The sequence below is a fragment of the Schistocerca serialis genome, chromosome 5 (genome assembly GCF_023864345.2).
Source record: "Schistocerca serialis cubense isolate TAMUIC-IGC-003099 chromosome 5, iqSchSeri2.2, whole genome shotgun sequence".
Taxonomy (NCBI): domain Eukaryota; kingdom Metazoa; phylum Arthropoda; class Insecta; order Orthoptera; family Acrididae; genus Schistocerca; species Schistocerca serialis.
In genome coordinates this window covers 287,950,594-287,973,030 of record NC_064642.1, presented here as the reverse complement: position 1 = coordinate 287,973,030, position 22,437 = coordinate 287,950,594, and the positions used below count along the sequence as shown (strand labels likewise).

At 37.4% G+C, this 22,437-nt stretch overlaps 1 protein-coding gene across 3 annotated transcripts in view; it reads left to right on the top strand.

The window, feature by feature from the left end:
- Positions 1-22,437, top strand: part of LOC126480903 (integrin alpha-4-like) — a 582,211-nt gene that overhangs the window by 542,938 nt on the left and 16,836 nt on the right. The window contains exon 24 of one of the 3 annotated variants that reach the window (XM_050104299.1): positions 9,811-10,267. The exons of the other annotated variants lie outside the window; for them this stretch is intronic. Coding sequence (XP_049960256.1) covers positions 9,811-9,912 — 102 coding nt within the window. The 3' untranslated portion in view covers positions 9,913-10,267. Of the gene's footprint in view, positions 1-9,810; positions 10,268-22,437 lie in introns of those variants that run through there. 3 annotated transcript variants of the gene reach the window in all.

Genomic DNA, 22,437 nt, shown 5'->3' with positions numbered 1-22,437 from the left:
GACTGATGCACAACACAGAAAATTGTACCATTCCCTGAAGTACTACATTGGACAGGATGCCGTTCAAATTGAAGTGTATGAAAATGAGAAATTTCAAAGTTCTGAGGCTGAATGCTGAATGAGTGGCTGCTATAGCTGAGAGACCCAGAGAGACTGGTTGTGTGTCTTCCATGTGTATTAAGCCCCACTACTTTCCTTATAGCTATTAACCCTACAATAATTTAGAAAAGAGTTTAGCTTGAAAATAATACCTGAGAAGGTCTGCCCCACAGGAAAACATGAATTTTGGAGGTAGCACATTTCATGATCTGTTTGCATAACAGACATCTGAAATAAGGAATTAAACAACAAACTCGTAAATTATCCTATATCTGTAAAAAACTGATGATGTATTGAATCTCTAATGCATTTCAAATTTGAATGTTGGATTTCTTTAATATGGAAGAAGAAATTTTATGATAATTTCAACAATTTTTCTAGTGATATACAGACATGTATCCAGAGATTAATTATCAGGTAAAGAAAGAGCTGCTACTTGCAATGGTGTCAATCTTGAACAGAATATTTTAAAAGAAGGGGGAAACTTTATCAAAACAAAAAAGAATTTAAAAAAAAATTTCCCTCTAAATCACCATAACATAAATGGCTTCAGCTACAAACGACAAATGAATCGCAGTACAACAACTATGGTGTGATTTGCAAATTAAACCACTTGTACTGTGCAATGTGCATGACCACACAAGTTTGGCATTCAACAGCTAAGTGAACCATCCATTTTAACATGGTCGTACCACATCATGTGTGAAAAATTGGTTTTTAATTTCCCTGAGGCCAAAAATCACATAAAAGCAACACTGAAACCAGTTTTTAATTGTCCTGAGGCAATTAGATGCATAAAAAGAAACAATGAAGTTGGTTTTTAATTGTTTTGAGTCTGGTGCAAGGCATGTTTAATATGCTGTTCACCCTTTTCTGCAACAAATTGTATTGTTCTACATGTGCTTAACATTCACGCTTTCTTTTATTGCAACACTTGATAGCAATCATCTTCTCACTTGACATAAACTCAGTTTTCCTTGAGTCAATTTTCAACTTCTTCTGTAGTTTTGGCATGTTTCATCTATTCCTAAGAGCACTGGCACATGTGGTTGGTCTGGAGTTGTGAAGCCAGAGAAACTGGCCTGGGCTGGAATGCCAGTTGTCAACATATGGTGTGTATCCCTGTTCCAAATACAGTCTCATAACTGCTGGCAAAAGTTGAACTTGAGAAATAGCATGTTCCACTACAGATCATAGTATTTCAGTCGTCACATTCAGAATGCATTGCGCAATGTGTGCCTTCAATTTGGATATGTTTGTAATTGGAACACTGAACACAGCATCTTTCAGATAATCAAACAACCAGAAGTGACACAGATTAACATCAAATGATCTGGGTAGCCAGGCTGTAAGGAAGTGATGGCTGATAATTCTAACATTTCCGAAATGCCTCTGCAGTAGCTGCTTCACTGGCTGTGCAATGGGAAGAGGAGTGCCATCTTGCATAAAATTTATCCTACCCACACAACCATGCTGTTGAAGTGTTGGAACGATGTTGGTGTGAAAAAGATTCTCATAGTATTTGCCAGTGACAGTAAATGTAACACAACCCACAGGATCCATCTCCTTAAAAAAATGACAACCTGTGATAAACAATGCTATCAACGTTAACTACTATAAGGAAACACATTTCAACACATTTCAAATAAGGTGAAAAAACAATATTTCACTGCTGCAATAAGAATATAAAAAGGGCACAGAGGGTATGTAGTTTTCATTTCCTCTCTGTCATACATATGCCTCAAGTGCTGTTAGTCTGAAAAAATAAATATCTTTTATAAACCAATAGAAATAAGATATGGTACTTCTTTGCAGAGATTGTAGAAGGAACATATAGAGAACAGCTGAGCTGTGCACACAAATATATCCTGACAGACAGTGTCCAACAAGAATGACAATTCAGCAAATGTACAAAACAATTATTGTTGAAAGGGCGCTGGAACACTACACAGAAATTAAGTAGCATGCCTGAAATGAATGTAGCAGAGAAATTGTGAGTGTCTCTAAAGTGTTGAACACATTTTGCAGGCAAACAGCTAAACAGCTTCCATCTGTATCACGCATAATTTCAGCAGTAGATTAACCAGCCGGAAGACATGAAAGGATTTGGCCTGCACATTTGTGTGATTTGATGTCACTGGGGTGAACTCAGAGATGTAGTCTGTGCACAAGTCCAATCCCTTCAGGAAAAACCACGGTTTCATGTTCTGATATGCAAACTGTAAAATATGGTGTCCCTCAAGGATCAATTTTAGGCCCTATTCTATTTCTCCTGTTCACTTATGATCTTCCTCTTCACCTACCGACTTGCAATACCTTCATTATTGCTGACAACACCAATATTCTGATACATCACTCAGATAATCGCATTGAAGCTGCAGTCAACAAATGTACAGCGCTGCTGCATCCATGGCTTACAGCTAGTAGGCTACTTCTTAATGAAAAAAGACTGTAGGCCTAACATTTCACACAGTCCAGAATGGAAATCTCACTGTCTCAACTATACAAATAGTTGGAAATAGTATTGAACTGGAAAATGTTACTAAATTCCTTGGAATATCTACCTCTGACACTCTAAGCTGGAAAGGGCACACTGACAGATTAGCTACCAAGCTAAGTAAAGTATGTTTTTTGCTTCTGTCAGTCAGGGAAGTGACACATATAAAAATCCTAATGTCAGCATACCATGCTCTTTCTCACTCAAACCTAACATACGGCCTCATATTCTGGCGCCACAGTTCTGAATCCAATAAAATATTCAATCTCCTAAAGGAAACTATCAGGATAATGTTATTTAAAAAGCAGAGAGGCTCATGTAAGCAACTATTCCAAAAACTAGGTATTCTTCCACTTCCATGCAAGTATATATTGGAGATACTAAGTTTTACGAAGCTAAATATTGGCAGCCTGAAGCAGAATCTGGACTATCATCAGCGTAATACTAGAGCAAAATACTTGGTGACACAGTTTCCTCATTCCACCAAATTATATGGTGATAGTGTTAAACACATGGGGATTAAACCTTATAATCATCTACCGTCAAACATGAGAAACATTAACAACACAGCACATTTTAAAATACGGCTTAAGTCAACATTATTAAAATACTCTTTTTATAACTTACATGAATATTTTGAATGTGATTGTTCTGTGTAATATATTTGTGCCCTTATCTTTCTGTACCATATTTTATCTTCAAAATGTAAATTTCAATAAGGCCTAATAGACTATTAAAAATTGATCTACTTGTATGTACTCATTATATTTATCTAGTAAATCTTAACTATTGTTTAAATTATGTAATGCTTATCTGTACTTAATTTGATTTTAAATGTATCCTCAGATTTTAATTTTAATTAGAGCTAGTTCACCTTAATTTTAAACTACTTGTGAGTATAATAATGCTATATCTTGTAATCTTTAACTATCATACAATTGTGTAAGTCTAGGTGTATTTAATTTGGTGTTATGTATTTTTAAATGTTTAACTACTATAATGACATGTCCCATATCATGTAGAGCTCTCTGTACATGAAATGATTCAGTGGGTCAATAAAGAATGAATGAAGGAATGAAGTCAAGAGTATTTAAAACATGTCATTGTTGCAACATATGCAGTGATGTCAAACGAATCTCTTTAGCCTGTCCAGAAACCCCTGCACCAGCAAACTGCAAATGTACCACACTGCAGACAGCAGATGTTTCCAGCACTTGATGAAATAAATGGAATTTTGAGGAAGTGTTAATGATCAGTTTTGTTTGTGATTTCCTTTTTGTTAGAGTTTCTGATGAAATTTTACAATGTGTGTGTCTTGGTACTAAACTCATTCTGCAAAGTTATTATTTAACAGTTTTAAACCTCAGTTTCCTGTTTTACAAGTTTATTCTATTTTTGATGTGGAGCTTCCTTGAAAAAGGGTGGAACTGTTACTGTAGTTAACTGGTGAACTGTCCTTAGATGCCTTGTCATTTCATTTTCAGTTGGTGTTTCAGCCCAACCACATATAGCCTAGTGAGATTAATATCAGTTGTAAAGTAACCTTTTCTCCACTATTTTGCTTTTGTACTTAGACTCTCTTAACTTGTCAAGCTTTAGCATCTAGTGAGCCTGATAGAACAGTTCCATACAATGACCTGAAATTTTGCAAAAGACAACCATTAGTTTCACATTAAAATCAGATAATTCCTGTGTCATAAATATTACAATTTTTCCAAAACTACTAAATGCCAATGAATTAGTCTCTCCTAATACTTTGATAAGAGCTGCAGAAATTGAGGACCCTTTTCACAAAACAACAACAAAATTTGAAAAAATAATTATATATGTATTTGCTTACTTCTAAATGAGTCTAATCCATTGCAAAAAAAGGATTTTGTAAAAACTTACTACCTGCCTATTTAACCATGCACACAAAACTGTGAAATTTTCCAAACCTGATATCTAAGTTACATGCTCCCTGATTTGATTTGATTTTAACAGGGAAGCTATAACAGCTTAGGTCTAAACTGCCACTGCACGCACCAAAACTAAATTTAGTGCGGTATTGCTCCCTGTCTATCTAGTAAAGCCAACCAGTGCCCTTCAACAGTGCAAGGAGCCCCTCCACCAGTTTTTTTTTAGACACAATTTCTTCTGGTCTAGTTGCCCTGAGGATTCTATATCTTTTACTCTCCAATGCCATGAAGTTTCTTTACCCTCATCACAGATCCTACATTTAGGGTCCTCTTCTGTTATACCCATTGTGTGTAGGTGTTTTTTGAAATTCGCATGGCCGGTCATCAGTCCAGTCATGAGTTTGATCTCTTTCCTGTTCAATCCCAGGATTACAGGGCTTCTTTTAAAACATGGTTTTCACAGTCCACAGCTCGTGGTCTTGCGGTAGCATTCTAGTTTCCCGAGCATGGGGTCCCAGGTTCGATTCCCTACGGGGTCAGGGGTTTTCACCTGCCCTGAGATGACTAGGTGTTGTTGCGTCGTCTTCATAATCATCATTCAACCCCATTATGGTCAGAGGAAGGCAATGGCAAACCATCTCCACTAGGACCTTGCTTAGTACAGCGGTCCGGGTCTCCTGCTTCGTCTCCTACACTCTGTCAAGGAGTATGGGACTTCGTCCTCGTCATTGGGCATCATTACCTTACCATGTTTTTGTCTATGGATCTTGGTCCAATACCCTACATACTGTTTCCTAAGCCATTTCCATTGTTCTAATTTAATCATAGCCTTGGTGATTGTCAGGACAGATTTTGGTCCAATAAATGGAGTTGTTGCCCCCATCTTAGCCAATCTGTTGGCTTGTTCATTGCCAAAGATCCCTGAGTGGCCAGAGACCCACACTAGGTTTACACTATTGCTTCCCCCTAGCTCCACCAGAGCCCTGTTGCATTCTGCAACAATCTTAGATCTTGTTGCAGGAGCTGCCAATGATTTCAGAGCTCCCTGGCTGTCTAAATAGATGTAGATGCTATGGTCCTTGTAGCATCTACGCATATTCTCCTTCACACATGCCCTGATTGCAGTAATTTCAGCTTGGAAGACAGAGACCAGTTTTCCTAGAGAGATGACACCCCCCAGTCTTCGCTGAACCCTGTACACCCCTGCCCCAATACCTTGGTCTATTTTCGACACATCAGTGAACCAAATGATGTCTCCTGTATGGTGTTGAACTGTTTTTTTCCCACTGCTCCCTTCCGCCAATTATTATATTGTAAGGCTTGTCAAAGCAGTTGGGAGTTATTATATAGTCGGCAGGCATTTCCCCAGCCATTCCTATATTTACCTCACTCACTACATCTCCTCTAATAGGATATTTGATATCATTAAAAAGGAGTTGAAAAGACCTGAAACCATAACCTTATCATTACACTATCATGATGTTCTGAGCCACCTTGGTAATGTACAGTTCTGAGCAAGGAGTGACATGTCTATGCTTTCAAGACCACTGCTAATAGATTAATAAAAGAGATGCATTATTCAAAATGTTTGGCAGCAGAGTTATGATTGATAAAAGAAACAAAGAAAGATGATGCCATCTGCAAAGTTGAAACAACATACTTTTCCTCCTCAATCATTGTTGAGGCGAAGAAAACTACCATAGATTGTTTCAAGGACGTGGATCAGTGAGCTTTAATAAAACAAAGAAACCATGTGTATATCAAAAAAGCTGGTGATGTAAGGAAACTAAAGATCTTTTTTTGATATATCACCAGGAGAAGGTCGAAAATTTTATTGGAAGGCCCTAGAGTGTTGTGATGAACATCACAATGAAAACAATGAAGTGCAATATCTTAATAAAATAATATATTAAAATACTATTTGTTCAGTAGGTTAACAGTCCGCCCCCGGTAGCTGAGTGGTCAGCGCAATAGACTGTCCATCATAAGGGCCCACGTTCGATTCCCGGCTGGGTCAGAGATTTTCTCCTCTCAGGGACTGGGTGTTGTGTTGTCCTAATCATCATCATTTCATCCCCATTGACACACAAGTTGCTGAAGTGGCGTCAAATCAAAAGACTTGCACCAGATGAGCAGTCTACCCGACGGGAGGCCCTCGTCACATGCCAATAAATAAATAAAAAGTAGGCTAACATAAACTAGAACATTACTGCTACTAAATAATTAATCTATAGAAGTTCAATTAGGGAAAAAAGTCATGATTTTAACATGTTTTTTTATTCACAGCTGAAAGCTAAAGAAATGTTTTCCCATAGTTGTTTTGTGTACCTATTTGTGAATTGTGTATTTGTTTGTGAAACTTAATTTTGTAAGGCATCAGCAACATATACTAATAAAGTAATTCACTAAAACATGTTTCCTGAATTTTTTTTTTTTGTACAAGTGGACCTTTGTAAAGATGGTCCTCAAGTACTGTATTTGCATTTGAAAAAGCAAAGTTGATACTGTCATCTCTGTAATTAATATAGCTATGAAGATAGACTATACATCATTTAGTGATGACTTTTTCACAATTAATTTGGCTGAAAACACTTCAGGAAATATATGGTTGTGGTAGCATAAATTCTCTGACTCAGTAAAAGGAGGATTGCTGCCCCATGACACAGTGAGAGTTAGTATGCTGTATATGCTCATAATGTTTACATAATATATCTAAAAACAAAGATGAATTATATATAAAAACAAAGATGAGGTGACTTACCGAACAAAAGCGCTGACAGGTCGATAGACACACAAACAAACACAAACTTACACACAAAATTCAAGCTTTTGCAACAAACTGTTGCCTCATCAGGAAAGAGGATAGGAGAGGGGAAGACGAAAGGAAGTGGGTTTTAAGGGAGAGGGTAAGGAGTCATTCCAATCCCGGGAGCGGAAAGACTTACCTTAGGGGGAAAAAAGGACACGTATACACTCGCACACACGCACATATCCATCCACACATACAGACACAAGCAGACATATTTAAAGACACGTCTGCTTGTGTCTGTATATGTGCGGATGGATAAGTATGTGTGTGCGAGTGTATACCCGTCCTTTTTTCCTTTTTTCCCCCCTAAGGTAAGTCTTTCAGCTCCCGGGATTGGAATGACTCCTTACCCTCTCCCTTAAAACCCACATCCTTTCGTCTTTCCCTCTCCTTCCCTCTTTCCTGATGAGGCAACAGTTTGTTGCGAAAGCTTGAATTTTGTGTGTATGTTTGTGTTTGTTTGTGTGTCTGTCGACCTGCCAGCACTTTCATTTGGTAAGTCACATCATCTTTGTTTTTAGATATATTTTTCCTACGTGGAATGTTTCCCTTTATTATAACCATATCATTAATGTTTACATAAGTTATTTATATTGTACTTACCAATAAATAGTGTGGAAATTGTATCTCTGTGCTATTTCACTATTCTACTATCTCACTGCCATCACCCCATTTCTCACAAGGTTAACACTTTGGCTGAATACCCCATATTTTGAACGCATATTTAGTTTCTTACAAATGTGATAACTTCTCTCTAACCCATATTAGATTAATCTGAGTACTGTATTAGCATGTACCCAATTACATTCAGATTTTTTTCTCTTTTATTAAACAGTTTTCAAAATTTCATATTCCACAAGTTTGTTAGAAGCTTTAAAATTCAATTAGATATTATTTACTTTATTTGATTGTGCTCTATATTTGAAGCAAGCAAATTAATTTAACAGAGGTAATCTTCTAGCTCTTTGGTTTGGTACTTTGGGTGTGAATTTTGATTTTAAGCTAAAAAAAATTATCTCTCTGATCCTAATGACTACAGGTATTTGTGTTCATCTGACTGCAAGCCTCCCCCCCTTCCACCTCTTTCAACTAACTTCCCTAAATCATATTCACTGCTTCCATTCTTATACACCACAAATAGTATATCATGATAATTTCTACTTTCATTGCTGATCATAGCACAGTGACCTAAATTTGTGAATCCAGTAATTATTTTTACTACTTTCAAATCCAATGTCTATTATTGTCAGGTCTTCATGTTGAAATCTTTATACAGTCTTTTGAAAACTATCCTGTGATTAGAATTGAATATATGAAGGCAACATAATTTGTTAGCATGAGTTCATTTTTACATGCTCCATAGACTCACTCTCCTCCCACAATGGCAACATGGCAATAGGAACCTTCTGTATACATTCGCAAAAGATACTTAAATGAAATTTGGTTTTCTGTAACTCCTTGTTAGTTCATTCAGCATGATTATTTTAATCTGTTTATAAATATGGTAGTTTGAATTTCAAGTTCTATACCTATTCTTGAAGATCACATAATGTATTCTCCTCCTCAATGATTCTTCTGTATCCCATGAATACTTCTATCTTCCATGGAAAAACTTGGAGAAAACCAAATTCTGTTTGCTCCAGATACAGCACAGTTTCAATCAGCAGAAAAAATCCTAATTTGGATATATCTGATCAACAAGTACATTTGACAAAATAATTGTCTATTTGTATAAAATGCTGCAGAATAAACATAATAAAATGTGGAAATGTGTGACAATAAACACATTGTATTATTAATATCAGACACAAAATGTGCAGCTAAATGTAAATTTAAAACATTTGGCTAGTCCCAGTTTTATAACACTTTGAATATTTAAAATGCTAATGAACATTAAAGTTTACTTGGTGTTACCTTTTGTTTGTTCTCTAAGGACCTTGGTATCAAAGTAATATTAAACTCCAACATTTTTTTTATATTTACTCTATACTTCCCTTGCAAATAATGTAAAGTAGGTAGCAGACTCACGAGAAAATTAAGACTTTCTAATTAATTCATCTAAGATTGGACTGGTTAGTACACACATTATGGATTCACCTGTACAACAATTTTCTCCAACACATTTTTGTATCTGGTGTGTTCTAATGACAATGTTTCGAAAGGAAAAAGATATTCTGACTATAATGGCAAATTGTGGTCATACACAACAGAAATTGTTCCCAGAATTTTGCCACAAGAATATCTGAAACTCAGATTGCTCCATTCTATGATAATATAATATGATGCCGCAAAAAATCTTATGATTTGCTGTAGTTAATGAGACACTGGATCTTTGGAAATTGTTTATTTAATGCAGCATAATGTCACAAAAGCTACTTTTACTAGAAATGGGCTACCATAATTTATTAAATGCTATTTTGTTGATATCCATTTTATTTATTATATGATCTACCACACATAATAAAAGTTTTATAAAATATGAAACAGTATTCTTCATTTTTTTTCAGATTGCAGAAGACTTTTACTATGAGAAGAAGACTGATGCAATCCCTTCACAACAACTGACAGAAACAAATGGCTCAGCAGAAGAAATACTTGAATCGAATTGAAATCAATAATTTATGCATGACACATATGGAGTATCAAATTATCTGATGAATAAACAGATCTTAGGCTACAGCCACATTCATGTTTCTGCTGAAACAATGGAAAGGGAAAAACAAGACAGGCAAAAAAAATGTTGATTATGAAATTTGTATAATGGTTCATCATGACAAAGAATGAAAACTTATTCAATGATTTCTATTATCTGCAGATGAAAGTGTCACAATGATTAAAAGAGTAGTTCAAATGTGATGTTGAAGATCACGGTGGCTGTTATTGAGCCTTTAGGGAATATTATTTATATGTAAAAATAAATTATTGTAAATATTTATTGCATTTATAAAACATCCTGAAAAACAATGAGATAATCTTTCATTCTTTTTTTACCTGTTTTCATGTTGTTGTTTTTTTATGTCAAAATATACCTTTACAGGTTATAGGCATTAATCTTAGGTCTGAATTACTCATTTGGTTGCAGTAACTATTTTTTCAACACCTACGCGATTTAATAGTATTATTTTTAGACAATCCAATCTATACACAACCTTTGTCAACATATACGTATCTTAGTCTGTAATGCAAATTAATATGAGCTAGTGTACTCAACTTGAGACAGTGATTGACAATATCAGGAGAAATTTTAAATTGATCACATCATCTTTGGCAAAAATGAATAGTAACTCAGATGTATTATGAAAAATGGACATACAACTAGGAAGGAGGACAACAATAATGTTCTTGTTCCCAAGTTGTTTTGATAAAACTTACCCTCACTGCATCATTTAATACTAGTAGATAGCTAATAATGATGGCTTAGCAATGTGAGCCTTATGAACTTTACCTTTATGCCATTTCTTCAGTGGGAGAGTACCCTACTAAGTGTGAAACTTCACTGACCTCCGGCAACATTGAACCACAAAAAGGACTTAGTAAGGGTCATCAAAATGGTGTCAGGAAACAAGTCAAAACATTGAGTTCAGATAAGAAGTGAACAAATCAATAAATCCAAATATACCTCTCTGCTCCCAGTGCAAGAGTTATAAAACTTGGTGTCCTCTTGCTGTTGTTTATTTATTTATTCGCGTTTTTTGCATGTGGGCCATAAAGCTGATGACTTTTGCTAATGTCATACATAGGTTGAGTAGCTTAATATAGATGACACTTACATACAGTAATGGTGCATACATTCAGCTTAATATTCTAATTATATTACATATTACAACAGAGGACAAGTAGATTACAATTCACTGAGTGAATATAAACATTTATTTACTAAGAAGGCTTTTAACTCCCTGTAGTAGAGCTTTGGATCACAAGTTGTCATAGGATGTGGCAGCTTGTTGAACCACATCTGCCAGTTAATATCATGACTATTGTCAGTTATTTTTAATTTTTCCCTCTGCCTGAAGTAGTTATCCTTGCTACTAGTATCATAATTACGTGCATCACTACACTTTTTTACTTTGTTTTTACTATTCAGAAAAAATATAAAAAGTTTATAAAAATACAAGGAGTATACTGTTAAATATTTATGTTGGGTTTCATGACAGGACTCTCTGGACTTAAGTCCATGCATAAACCTAATAGCTCTTTCCTATAATACATCCGTGCAAACCCACAGTTGAATACCATAATGGAGAAATTGATAACAGTTCCATGGTAAACAATTTTTAGTGCCTCAGTTGGAAATATTTTTGCCAGTTGATTTACCATATACAAGCTGCTGCTGATTTTCTCACATACAGAAGTAACATGGTTTACCCAACAAAGATTTTTTGTTCAGATTGACACCAACAAATTTAATGTTATCTATTTCTGCTGATGTAATACCAAAAATATTGTATATTTCAGCCTCATGAGAAACAGTTGATTTAAATATGGCTACGAAGTCTTTCGTGACGTATTTCTTGAGTAAAAATCTCTCGGTGTACATGCCGCGTCAAATCAGGATAAATCTCCAAGCTTTCGACCACTACCTCCATGGTCGTCGTCAGGGCTGAAACTGACTGTCATGAACTAGCGAGGTTCCCACTTTTATATGCAAAGGACGGCTACTGATTGGCTGGAATACGTCAGCGATATGGCGCGTAGCGAAGTGGTGCCCTCTACTTCCATAGATGTAGTTGCTATCCCGCGTTGCTTGCAGTGACATCCCTTGAATCAGGAGGTAAAGTGCATGAAGTTTTTCTCTGCGATTTTTCTTTATCCAGTGCACTCTTCCAAGTGTTGCTAAGTGCATAGCCGTTGTCTCTATTAAAGTTATTATAGCTAAGTCTAATTTCGACTGCTTCCCGGATCACAGAGTCCCAGTAATTCGATGTGCGGGCTACAACTCTGGTTTCTTCAAATAAAATCTTATGCTTGTTAAGCAGGCTATGTTCAGCCACCGCTGATTTTTCCAAATACCTGTATTTCAGGTGGCGTTGGTGCTCGATGCAGCAGTCTTACAGACTGGCCCACGTAATTCTTGTCGCATTCGCAAGGAATAGTATAAATTCCCGGCACTCTTAAGCCGAGACTATCTTTGACTGGTATCAACATTTCCTTAATTTTCCTAGGTGGTCGGAAAACTGGTTTTATTCTACATCTACATCTACATTGATACTCCGCAAGCCACCCAACGGTGTGTGGCGGAGGGCACTTTACGTGCCACTGTCATTACCTCCCTTTCCTGTTCCAGTCGCGTATGGTTCGCGGGAAGAACGACTGTCTGAAAGCCTCCGTGCGCGCTCTAATCTCTCTAATTTTACATTCGTGATCTCCTCGGGAGGTATAAGTAGGGGGAAGCAATATATTCGATACCTCATCCAGAAACGCACCCTCTCGAAACCTGGCGAGCAAGCTACACCGCTATGCAGAGCGCCTCTCTTGCAGAGTCTGCCACTTGAGTTTATTAAACATCTCCGTAACGCTATCACGGTTACCAAATAACCCAGTGACGAAACGCGCCGCTCTTCTTTGGATCTTCTCTATCTCCTCCGTCAACCCGACCTGGTACGGATCCCACACTGATGAGCAATACTCAAGTATAGGTCGAACGAGTGTTTTGTAAGCCACCTCCTTTGTTGATGGACTACATTTTCTAAGCACTCTCCCAATGAATCTCAACCTGGTACCCGCCTTACCAACAATTAGTTTTATATGATCATTCCACTTCAAATCGTTCCGTACGCATACTCCCAGATATTTTACAGAAGTAACTGCTACCAGTGTTTGTTCCGCTATCATATAATCATACAATAAAGGATCCTTCTTTCTATGTATTCGCAATACATTACATTTGTCTATGTTAAGGGTCAGTTGCCACTCCCTGCACCAAGTGCCTATCCGCTGCAGATCTTCCTGTATTTCGCTACAATTTTCTAATGCAGCAACTTCTCTGTATACTACAGCATCATCCGCGAAAAGCCGCATGGAACTTCCGACACTATCTACTAAGTCATTTATATATATTGTGAAAAGCAATGGTCCCATAACACTCCCCTGTGGCACGCCAGAGGTTACTTTAACGTCTGTAGACGTCTCTCCATTGATAACAACATGCTGTGTTCTGTTTGCTAAAAACTCTTCAATCCAGCCACACAGCTGGTCTGATATTCCGTAGGCTCTTACTTTGTTTATCAGGCGACAGTGCGGAACTGTATCGAACGCCTTCCGGAAGTCAAGAAAAATAGCATCTACCTGGGAGCCTGTATCTAATATTTTCTGGGTCTCATGAACAAATAAGGCGAGTTGGGTCTCACACGATCGCTGTTTCCGGAATCCATGTTGATTCCTACATAGTAGATTCTGGGTTTCCAGAAATGACATGATACACGAGCAAAAAACATGTTCTAAAATTCTACAAGAGATCGACGTAAGAGATATAGGTCTATAGTTTTGCGCATCTGCTCGACGACCCTTCTTGAAGACTGGGACTATCTGTGCTCTTTTCCAATCATTTGGAACCCTCCGTTCCTCTAGAGACTTGCGGTACACGGCTGTTAGAAGGGGGGCAAGTTCTTTCGCGTACTCTGTGTAGAATCGAATTGGTATCCCGTCAGGTCCAGTGGACTTTCCTCTATTGAGTGATTCCAGTTGCTTTTCTATTCTTTGGACACTTATTTCGATGTCAGCCATTTTTTCGATTGTGCGAGGATTTAGAGAAGGAACTGCAGTGCGGTCTTCCTCTGTGAAACAGCTTTGGAAAAAGGTGTTTAGTATTTCAGCTTTACGCGTGTCATCCTCTGTTTCAATGCCATCATCATCCCGTAGTGTCTGGATATGCTGTTTCGAGCCACTTACTGATTTAACGTAAGACCAGAACTTTCTAGGATTTTCTGTCAAGTCGGTACATAGAATTTTACTTTCGAATTCAATGAACGCTTCACGCATAGCCCTCCTTACGCTAACTTTGACATCGTTTAGCTTCTGTTTGTCTGAGAGGTTTTGGCTGCGTTTAAACTTGGAGTGGAGCTCTCTTTGCTTTCGCAGTAGTTTCCTAACTTTGTTGTTGTACCACGGTGGGTTTTTCCCGTCCCTCACAGTTTTACTCGGCACGTACCTGTCTAAAACGCATTTTACGATCGCCTTGAACTTTTTCCATAAACACTCAACATTGTCAGTGTCGGAACAGAAATTTTCGTTTTGATCTGTTAGGTAGTCTGAAATCTGCCTTCTATTACTCTTGCTAAACAGATAAACCTTCCTCCCTTTTTTTATATTCCTATTAACTTCCATATTCAGGGATGCTGCAACGGCCTTATGATCACTGATTCCCTGTTCTGTACATACAGATTCGAAAAGTTCGGGTCTGTTTGTTATCAGTAGGTCCAATATGTTATCTCCACGAGTCGGTTCTCTGTTTAATTGCTCGAGGTAATTTTCAGATAGTGCACTGAGTATAATGTCACTCGATGCTCTGTCCCTACCACCCGTCCTAAACATCTGAGTGTCCCAGTCTATATCTGGTAAATTGAAATCTCCACCTAAGACTATAACATGCTGAGAAAATTTATGTGAAATGTATTCCAAATTTTCTCTCAGTTGTTCTGCCACTAATGCTGCTGAGTCGGGAGGTCGGTAAAAGGAGCCAATTATTAACCTAGTTCGGTTGTTTAGTGTAACCTCCACCCATAATAATTCACAGGAACTATCCACTTCTACTTCACTACAGGATAAACTACTACTAACAGCGATGAACACTCCACCACCGGTTGCATGCAATCTATCCTTTCTAAACACCGTCTGTACCTTTGTAAAAATTTCGGCAGAATTTATCTCTGGCTTAAGCCAGCTTTCTGTACCTATAACGATTTCAGCTTCGGTGCTTTCTATCAGCGCTTGAAGTTCTGGTACTTTACCAACGCAGCTTCGACAGTTGACAATTACAATACCGATTGCTGCTTGGTCCCCGCATGTCCTGACTTTGCCCCGCACCCGTTGAGGCTGTTGCCCTTTCTGTACTTGCCCAAGGCCATCTAACCTAAAAAACCGCCCAGCCCACGCCACACAACCCCTGCTACCCGTGTAGCCGCTTGTTGCGTGTAGTGGACTCCTGACCTATCTAGCGGAACCCGAAACCCCACCACCCTATGGCGCAAGTCGAGGAATCTGCAGCCCACACGGTCGCAGAACCGTCTCAGCCTCTGATTCAGACCCTCCACTCGGCTCTGTACCAAAGGTCCGCAGTCAGTCCTGTCGACGATGCTGCAGATGGTGAGCTCTGCTTTCATCCCGCCAGCGAGACTGGCAGTCTTCACCAAATCAGATAGCCGCCGGAAGCCAGAGAGGATTTCCTCCGATCCATAGCGACACACATCATTGGTGCCGACATGAGCGACCACCTGCAGATGGGTGCACCCTGTACCCTTCATGGCATCCGGAAGGACCCTTTCCACATCTGGAATGACTCCCCCCGGTATGCACACGGAGTGCACATTGGTTTTCTTCCCCTCTCTTGCTGCCATTTCCCTTCCCATTCCTTGCCTCTTCAGGACTCTGGCTATCTTGCTCATTGTAGCACCGCAAAAAGGAAGCCGCGCTATGTGTTGGTCCTCTTCTTGTATGTGGCCGGCATCGTGTCTTACTTTCTTGGACAATACTGATTTAATTTCACCGGCAGAATAACCATTCCTCTTGAAAACAGTCGTCAAATCGAGCACCAACGCCACCTGAAATACAGGTATTTGGAAAAATCAGCGGTGGCTGAACATAGCCTGCTTAACAAGCATAAGATTTTATTTGAAGAAACCAGAGTTATAGCCCGCACATCGAATTACTGGGACTCTGTGATCCGGGAAGCAGTCGAAATTAGACTTAGCGATAATAACTTTAATAGAGACAACGGCTATGCACTTAGCAACACTTGGAAGAGTGCACTGGATAAAGAAAAATCGCAGAGAAAAACTTCTCGCACTTTACCTCCTGATTCAAGGGATGGCGCTGCAAGCAACGTGGGATAGCAACTACATCTATGGAAGTAGAGGGCACCACTTCGCTACGCGCCATATCGCTGACGTATTCCAGCCAATCAGTAGCCGTCCTTTGCATATAAAAGTGGGAACCTCGCTAGTTCACGACAGTCAGTTTCAGCCCTGACGACGACCATGGAGGTAGTGGTCGAAAGCTTGGAGATTTATCCTGATTTGAGGCGGCATGTACACTGAGAGATTTTTACTCAGTTGTTTTAAATGTTAGTAGCTGGGATTTACTGATGATGGTGTTTAGACCCTGGTGTAGAAAATATATGTGGGAGCAAAAGAAAACTGAAAAAAATCTGACCATGATATAATAGCTCAGAATATTTTAATCAGTGTGACATTTCCAGTTTATAAATCCACATAATAGTTTGCTCCTATGTTAAAGTATCTGCAAGTTAGTTTTTCTTAGCATCTCTGGAGATGATATCTCATTTTATAAGGGGCAGCCAAATGAGAATAAGCTGAAAGGAAAAAAGTAAGTAAACTGTTTATTTATTTCAAAAATAATCACCATAACTGTTAACACATTTATCTCACTCTGAGACAAGATGGTCAACGTCATCATGGGAAAATGTTCATGGTTGCCTAAGGAACTGTGATTGTACCCAGGCATGCATCTCTTCATCTGAAGCAAATCAACAGCCGTAAATGTCTTCCTTCAGAGCTCCAAAGGTATGAAAATACAGGGGGAGAGATTGGGACTGTATGGACAATTTGTAAGGGTTTCCCAGAGAAACTTTTGGTTGTGTACTTGAAACAATCTCGGCAAGATGTGGACCGGGATGTGTTAGGGCTTCCCGCCAAAACTTTTGCAGCATAGCAGAACTTTTTAACAAACATTTTATAACTGTTACTGAAAAGATGGGGTTGTCAGGTTCGGTAGATGCTGCTATGGATTACCTTAGACCAGACATTTCAAGTAACTTCCATAATATGAATTTGACCCTCACTACCCCAACAGAAATAATGTCCATCATAAAATCTTTAAAATCAAAAACATCTAGTGGGTATGATGAAATATCAACAAAGTTAATTAAAGAATGTGATTCTGAGCTAAGTAACATATTAAGCTATCTGTGTAACCAGTCGTTTATCAGTGGAATATTTCCCGAATGGCTGAAATATGCTGAAGTTAAGCCACTGTTTAAGAAGGGAGATAAAGAAATAGCATCAAATTTCCGTCCAATTTCACTGTTGCCAGCATTCTCAAAAATTTTCGAAAAAGTAATGTACAGTCGTCTTTATAACCATCTTATCTCAAATAACATACTGTCAAAGTCACAGTTTGGATTTCTAAAAGGTTCTGATATTGAGAAGGCTATCTACACTTACAGTGAAAATGTACTTAATTCATTAGACAAAAAATTGCAGGCAACTGGTATATTTTGTGATCTGCCAAAGGCATTTGACTGTGTAAATCACAATATCCTTTTAAGTAAACTAGAATATTATAGTGTAACAGGAAATGCTGCAAAATGGTTCAAATCTTATATCTCTGGCAGGAAACAAAGGGTGTTATTAGGAAAGAGACATGTATCAAGCTATCAGGCATCATCCAACTGGGAACTAATTACATGTGGGGTCCCACAAGGTTCCATTTTGGGGCCCTTACTTTTTCTTGTGTATATCAATGACCTTTCATCAGTAACATTACCAGATGCCAAGTTTGTTTTGTTTGCTGATGATACAAACATTGCAATAAATAGCAAATCAAGTGTAGTCTTAGAAAGATCAGCCAATAAAATATTTGTAGACATTAATCACTGGTTCCTAGCCAATTCTTTGTCACTAAACTTTGAAAAAACACACTACATGCAGTTCAGAACTTGTAAGGGGTGTCCCAAGAGTATATGTCTAACATATGATGACAAGAAGATAGAAGAAGTGGACGGTGTTAAATTCTTGGGATTACAGCTTGATAATAAATTCAACTGGGAGGAGCACACCACAGAACTGCTGAAGCGTCTTAACAAATCTCTGTTTGCAATGCGAATTTTGTCAGACATAGGGGATATAAAAATGAAAAAGCTGGCATACTATGCTTACTTTCATTCCATAATGTCATATGGGATTATTTTCTGGGGTAATTCATCAAGCCAAGCTAAAGTTTTCCGGGCACAAAAACGTGCAGTAAGAATTATATGTGGTGTGAACTCAAGAACATCCTGCAGAAGCCTGTTTAGGGAACTAGGGATATTAACTACAGCTTCCCAATATATTTATTCCTTAATGAAATTTGTCATTAAAAATATATCACTTTTTCAAACCAATAGCTCAATTCATGGAATCAATACTAGAAATAAGAATAATCTTCACAAGGATTTAAAGTCACTTAGTCTTGTACAAAAAGGTGTGCATTATTCAGGAACACACATTTTCAATAACTTGCCAGCAGCCATAAAAAGCTTAACAACCAATGAAATTCAGTTTAAGAGAAGCCTAAAGGATTTATTGGTGGCCAACTCCTTCTACTCCATTGATGAATTTCTGAGGAAAACCAACTGATTTGTATATAAGTACAACATATCTTCTGCACAATTTCAGTGCAGTAATGTGTTCACTGAAAATTTGTGTGTGTGTGTGTGTGTGTGTGTGTGTGTGTGTGTGTGTGTGTGTGTGTAAGTATAATCTAACTTCTGCACCATTTCAGTGCAGTAATGTGTTCATTGTAAATAAGTATTACAGTAGTTGTATTACATGTTTCTTACCTTATAAATAAATAAAAAACTTTTTTATTTTAAATTCAGTGCAATAGTATTTGTAAAATGACTCTTAGTGTTCATTAAAAAATGACGATCATTCCACTTGGGACCTGTGGAATGGTACATTAGCTTATTTGTTTTAGTTTAAATATTTGTCATGTATTGTTGTTTTTCTGACATGTTCCACATCCTGGAGGACCTCCTCACTACGGATCAATTGGAATGAAAGTAAATCTAAATAGCCAAAACAACTTTGGCAACATGTGGTCCCCATAAAGTCTCAATGACAGTGCAACTAAATTTAGCAGACCTTTCTGAGTGCTCTGTTCAATTGAGGAGTTTCTTATTAACCCTGTGACAGTTCTACGAAGTTTGTCAGTAAAGTCCTTCTCTTCCTGTATCACAGTGGATCTAATAACTTGGTAATATTACTAATATAGATGACCTTATTCATAATTATTGCTGCACTGCCCTCATCACCAGAGAGAGTGATAAGTTACCATCCTCATTCAGGTGTTTTATAGCACTGCTATCATCCATAGTTGCATTACCTTTTGGAGGCCTTGTACTTCAGTGCAGGAAAGAAGTTGTCCTCTGCAGACAGGACCAAATGTGGGTTTCAACAAGAAGTCATCTGACTATGAAATAACAGCTTAGAGAATAATAATAAGTGTATTCCATGAAAGCATACTCACAAATTTTCAAGAATGAGATGCAGAACTAGAATGAAGTATCATCTAGACTTTTCTATGCATTGTGGTCTTCAGTTACACATCTTTATGGTCTTCCTGCAAGTCCTGAAATGGCATCTTCTGTCCTTCCATTAGGTCAACATCTCAGTCCTCCCTTGTTCCTTGTATTTGAGCAAAGAATGCCTTAGTCCATCAACTGTCCATTATCACTATATGTCTCCTCTTCCAATTCAGTTTCTTCACAGTAACAGTTATGCATTTTGGTTCTTACTGTTCTCTGATCCATTAGTTTGAGTCGAATGTTCGCCTCCTCATTGCTCACTGAGCAACTGTCTGTACTCTTCTGTTGATTTATTTTGCTGTCCATCCTGTTGTTGTATTTAATATTGTAAATACAAAACCCAGCAACTAATTCTATTAATTCACTTTTAATTGCTAGTATTTTGTTGTTATTTGTTAATAAGGTAATTAACACCTTGAAATACCGATAGGAGACAAACCATGGCCTCCTATATAAGCAATGCAATAAATAAGTTGAGAAGCTTGTAGCATCCATACACTGTGATCAGTCAAAGCACTTGAGTGTGTAGTCACGTATCTTAGGATCTTGGATGCAAAAGTTTCAAATGCTGCCAAAGTAAACTGCAAAAATGTCACTTCTGAGAATGGAAATGACAACTCACTCATCTGTGGCAATATTTCTGGTATGGATTTATTAATGAATAAAGGATTAGAGATAGGCCAGATCAGTAGTAGAAATAAATATTAACATTGAGTGAATAATTTACTCACAGGAAATGAACTTAAATAGTTTTGAAACAAACAAAAGTCCAACTGGACAAACTTTACCACAAAGCCATTTCAGTGCAACATTGTTGTAAGTGATCTACAACTGCAGTCAACACACAACAGCATCGAAGCAAAAGAAAATTTATCTCAGTATTTCTTCAGTGCAAGTATTCGAATAAAATAAAATAATTATTTTTGTATAGAAGAATACTAGGCTGCAGTCCTATTACCATGGAAACTGGTTGTTAGTTAGTTTCAATTTAGTCATCAATCTTCCAAAGGATCAAAATTTGATAAAATTTTACTAAATTTTGTTACATATATGTGATTGTCATGGAAATTGGAATCTTGGAATTTGAAACTAATCCCCAGGTAACAATAACATACCATAAAGCACACACAGGAGTAACATTGTTCCACATTTGAAGAAAGATTCAATCCTGCTCAGCTCCCATTCTAAAAAGCATTTCAGAACAGTTTTGATTCTGTGCAAGATTTGACAGCACCTAGCTCATATGATTGAGTTAGTCTGCCACTTGCTGTCTCAGATACTTTCCAATAGCCAAACCTGTAGTACCTGTACTGTTTTTTTAGGGAATACCCACAGTCCAAAAGACATGGAACACTTGTTTGAAATATCACAAAATTCTTCTAAACGTGTATCAGGTAATAGTCAACAACTTAAGAAAAGAAATATCCAGACAGCACTTGGTAATTCTTATGAGGAACACGTATTAAATGAAAAATTATTGAGGAAAGATATGAAGAAGATTGGGAATCATGCACAAAAAATCAAATAGAAAAGCTGGAAGCATCTTCTCAGGATGAAAAGGCCCACTTGAAAGTACCGAAAGAATTTAGACAATCACCAAGTACATTGATATATTTGTGGTTGTACTGCCTGAGAACAAACATTACATAAGTGTTAATGACAGTTTTAAAGACAGTGTACATGTAAGTACTATGATGGTCTGTCTTAATAATAGGAAATTGCCTGAAAACAAAATGTAATATTCCTTTTTTTTTACAAGTTGGGAGGATGTAGTTGTATGTGAAAACTCCCAGAACTTTTAAGGTAAAGAGGAATTTTCTCTGTCACAGATTTGTTTGATGATGATGAATATCTACAAAATATTTTTCAACATACTCTGACTACCAACCCTATTAATTACTTAATTTCTCTCTCTGCTGATATTCAAGACATATACTTCATTCTTCATAATAGCACACTGAGAAAACAGGGTACTTAGCTGGTGAAATTTTTCTTCATTGTTTGTCATAGTTCACATCTAGTGGTCTTCTTCCTAGCTTACATGTGGAATATTGACAAAATATTTGGATTTACAGGAGTTCATGGGTTTGATCTTGTAGTATCAATTGTAATCATGAACAGGTTTCAGTTTTCACTTTGTAGATGTATTCTTGAAATTGTTTCATAAATTTTAAATAACACTTTTTCTTTGTGATTGCAATTATAAAAAGGTACTTTTAAGCATTATTACTTAGATATAATGGGAAACACTCACCCAACATTGACCACATGCAGCCACACAAAATTTCTCTCGGCAAACTACTCCCCAGCAGGTAAGTTACTTCGCCCACTGATAGCCTATAGACTGTGAAATACAAAGATAGCTAAACATTGGTCAAAGTTTATTAAATTTCTCCATGATTACACACCTCTATGATGTTTACATCCATCAAAATAATCAATACAATTTTTTAAAAGAAATGTTTACAAAATTTATAACTGAAAAGGATATCTCAAAATGTATGATAAAACATCTAACAATGTTACGAGAGGAAGTTGCTGTTCACCTTGTAGCAGAGATGCTGAGTGACAGATAGGCACAACAAAAAGACTCTGACAATTAAACCTTTCGGCG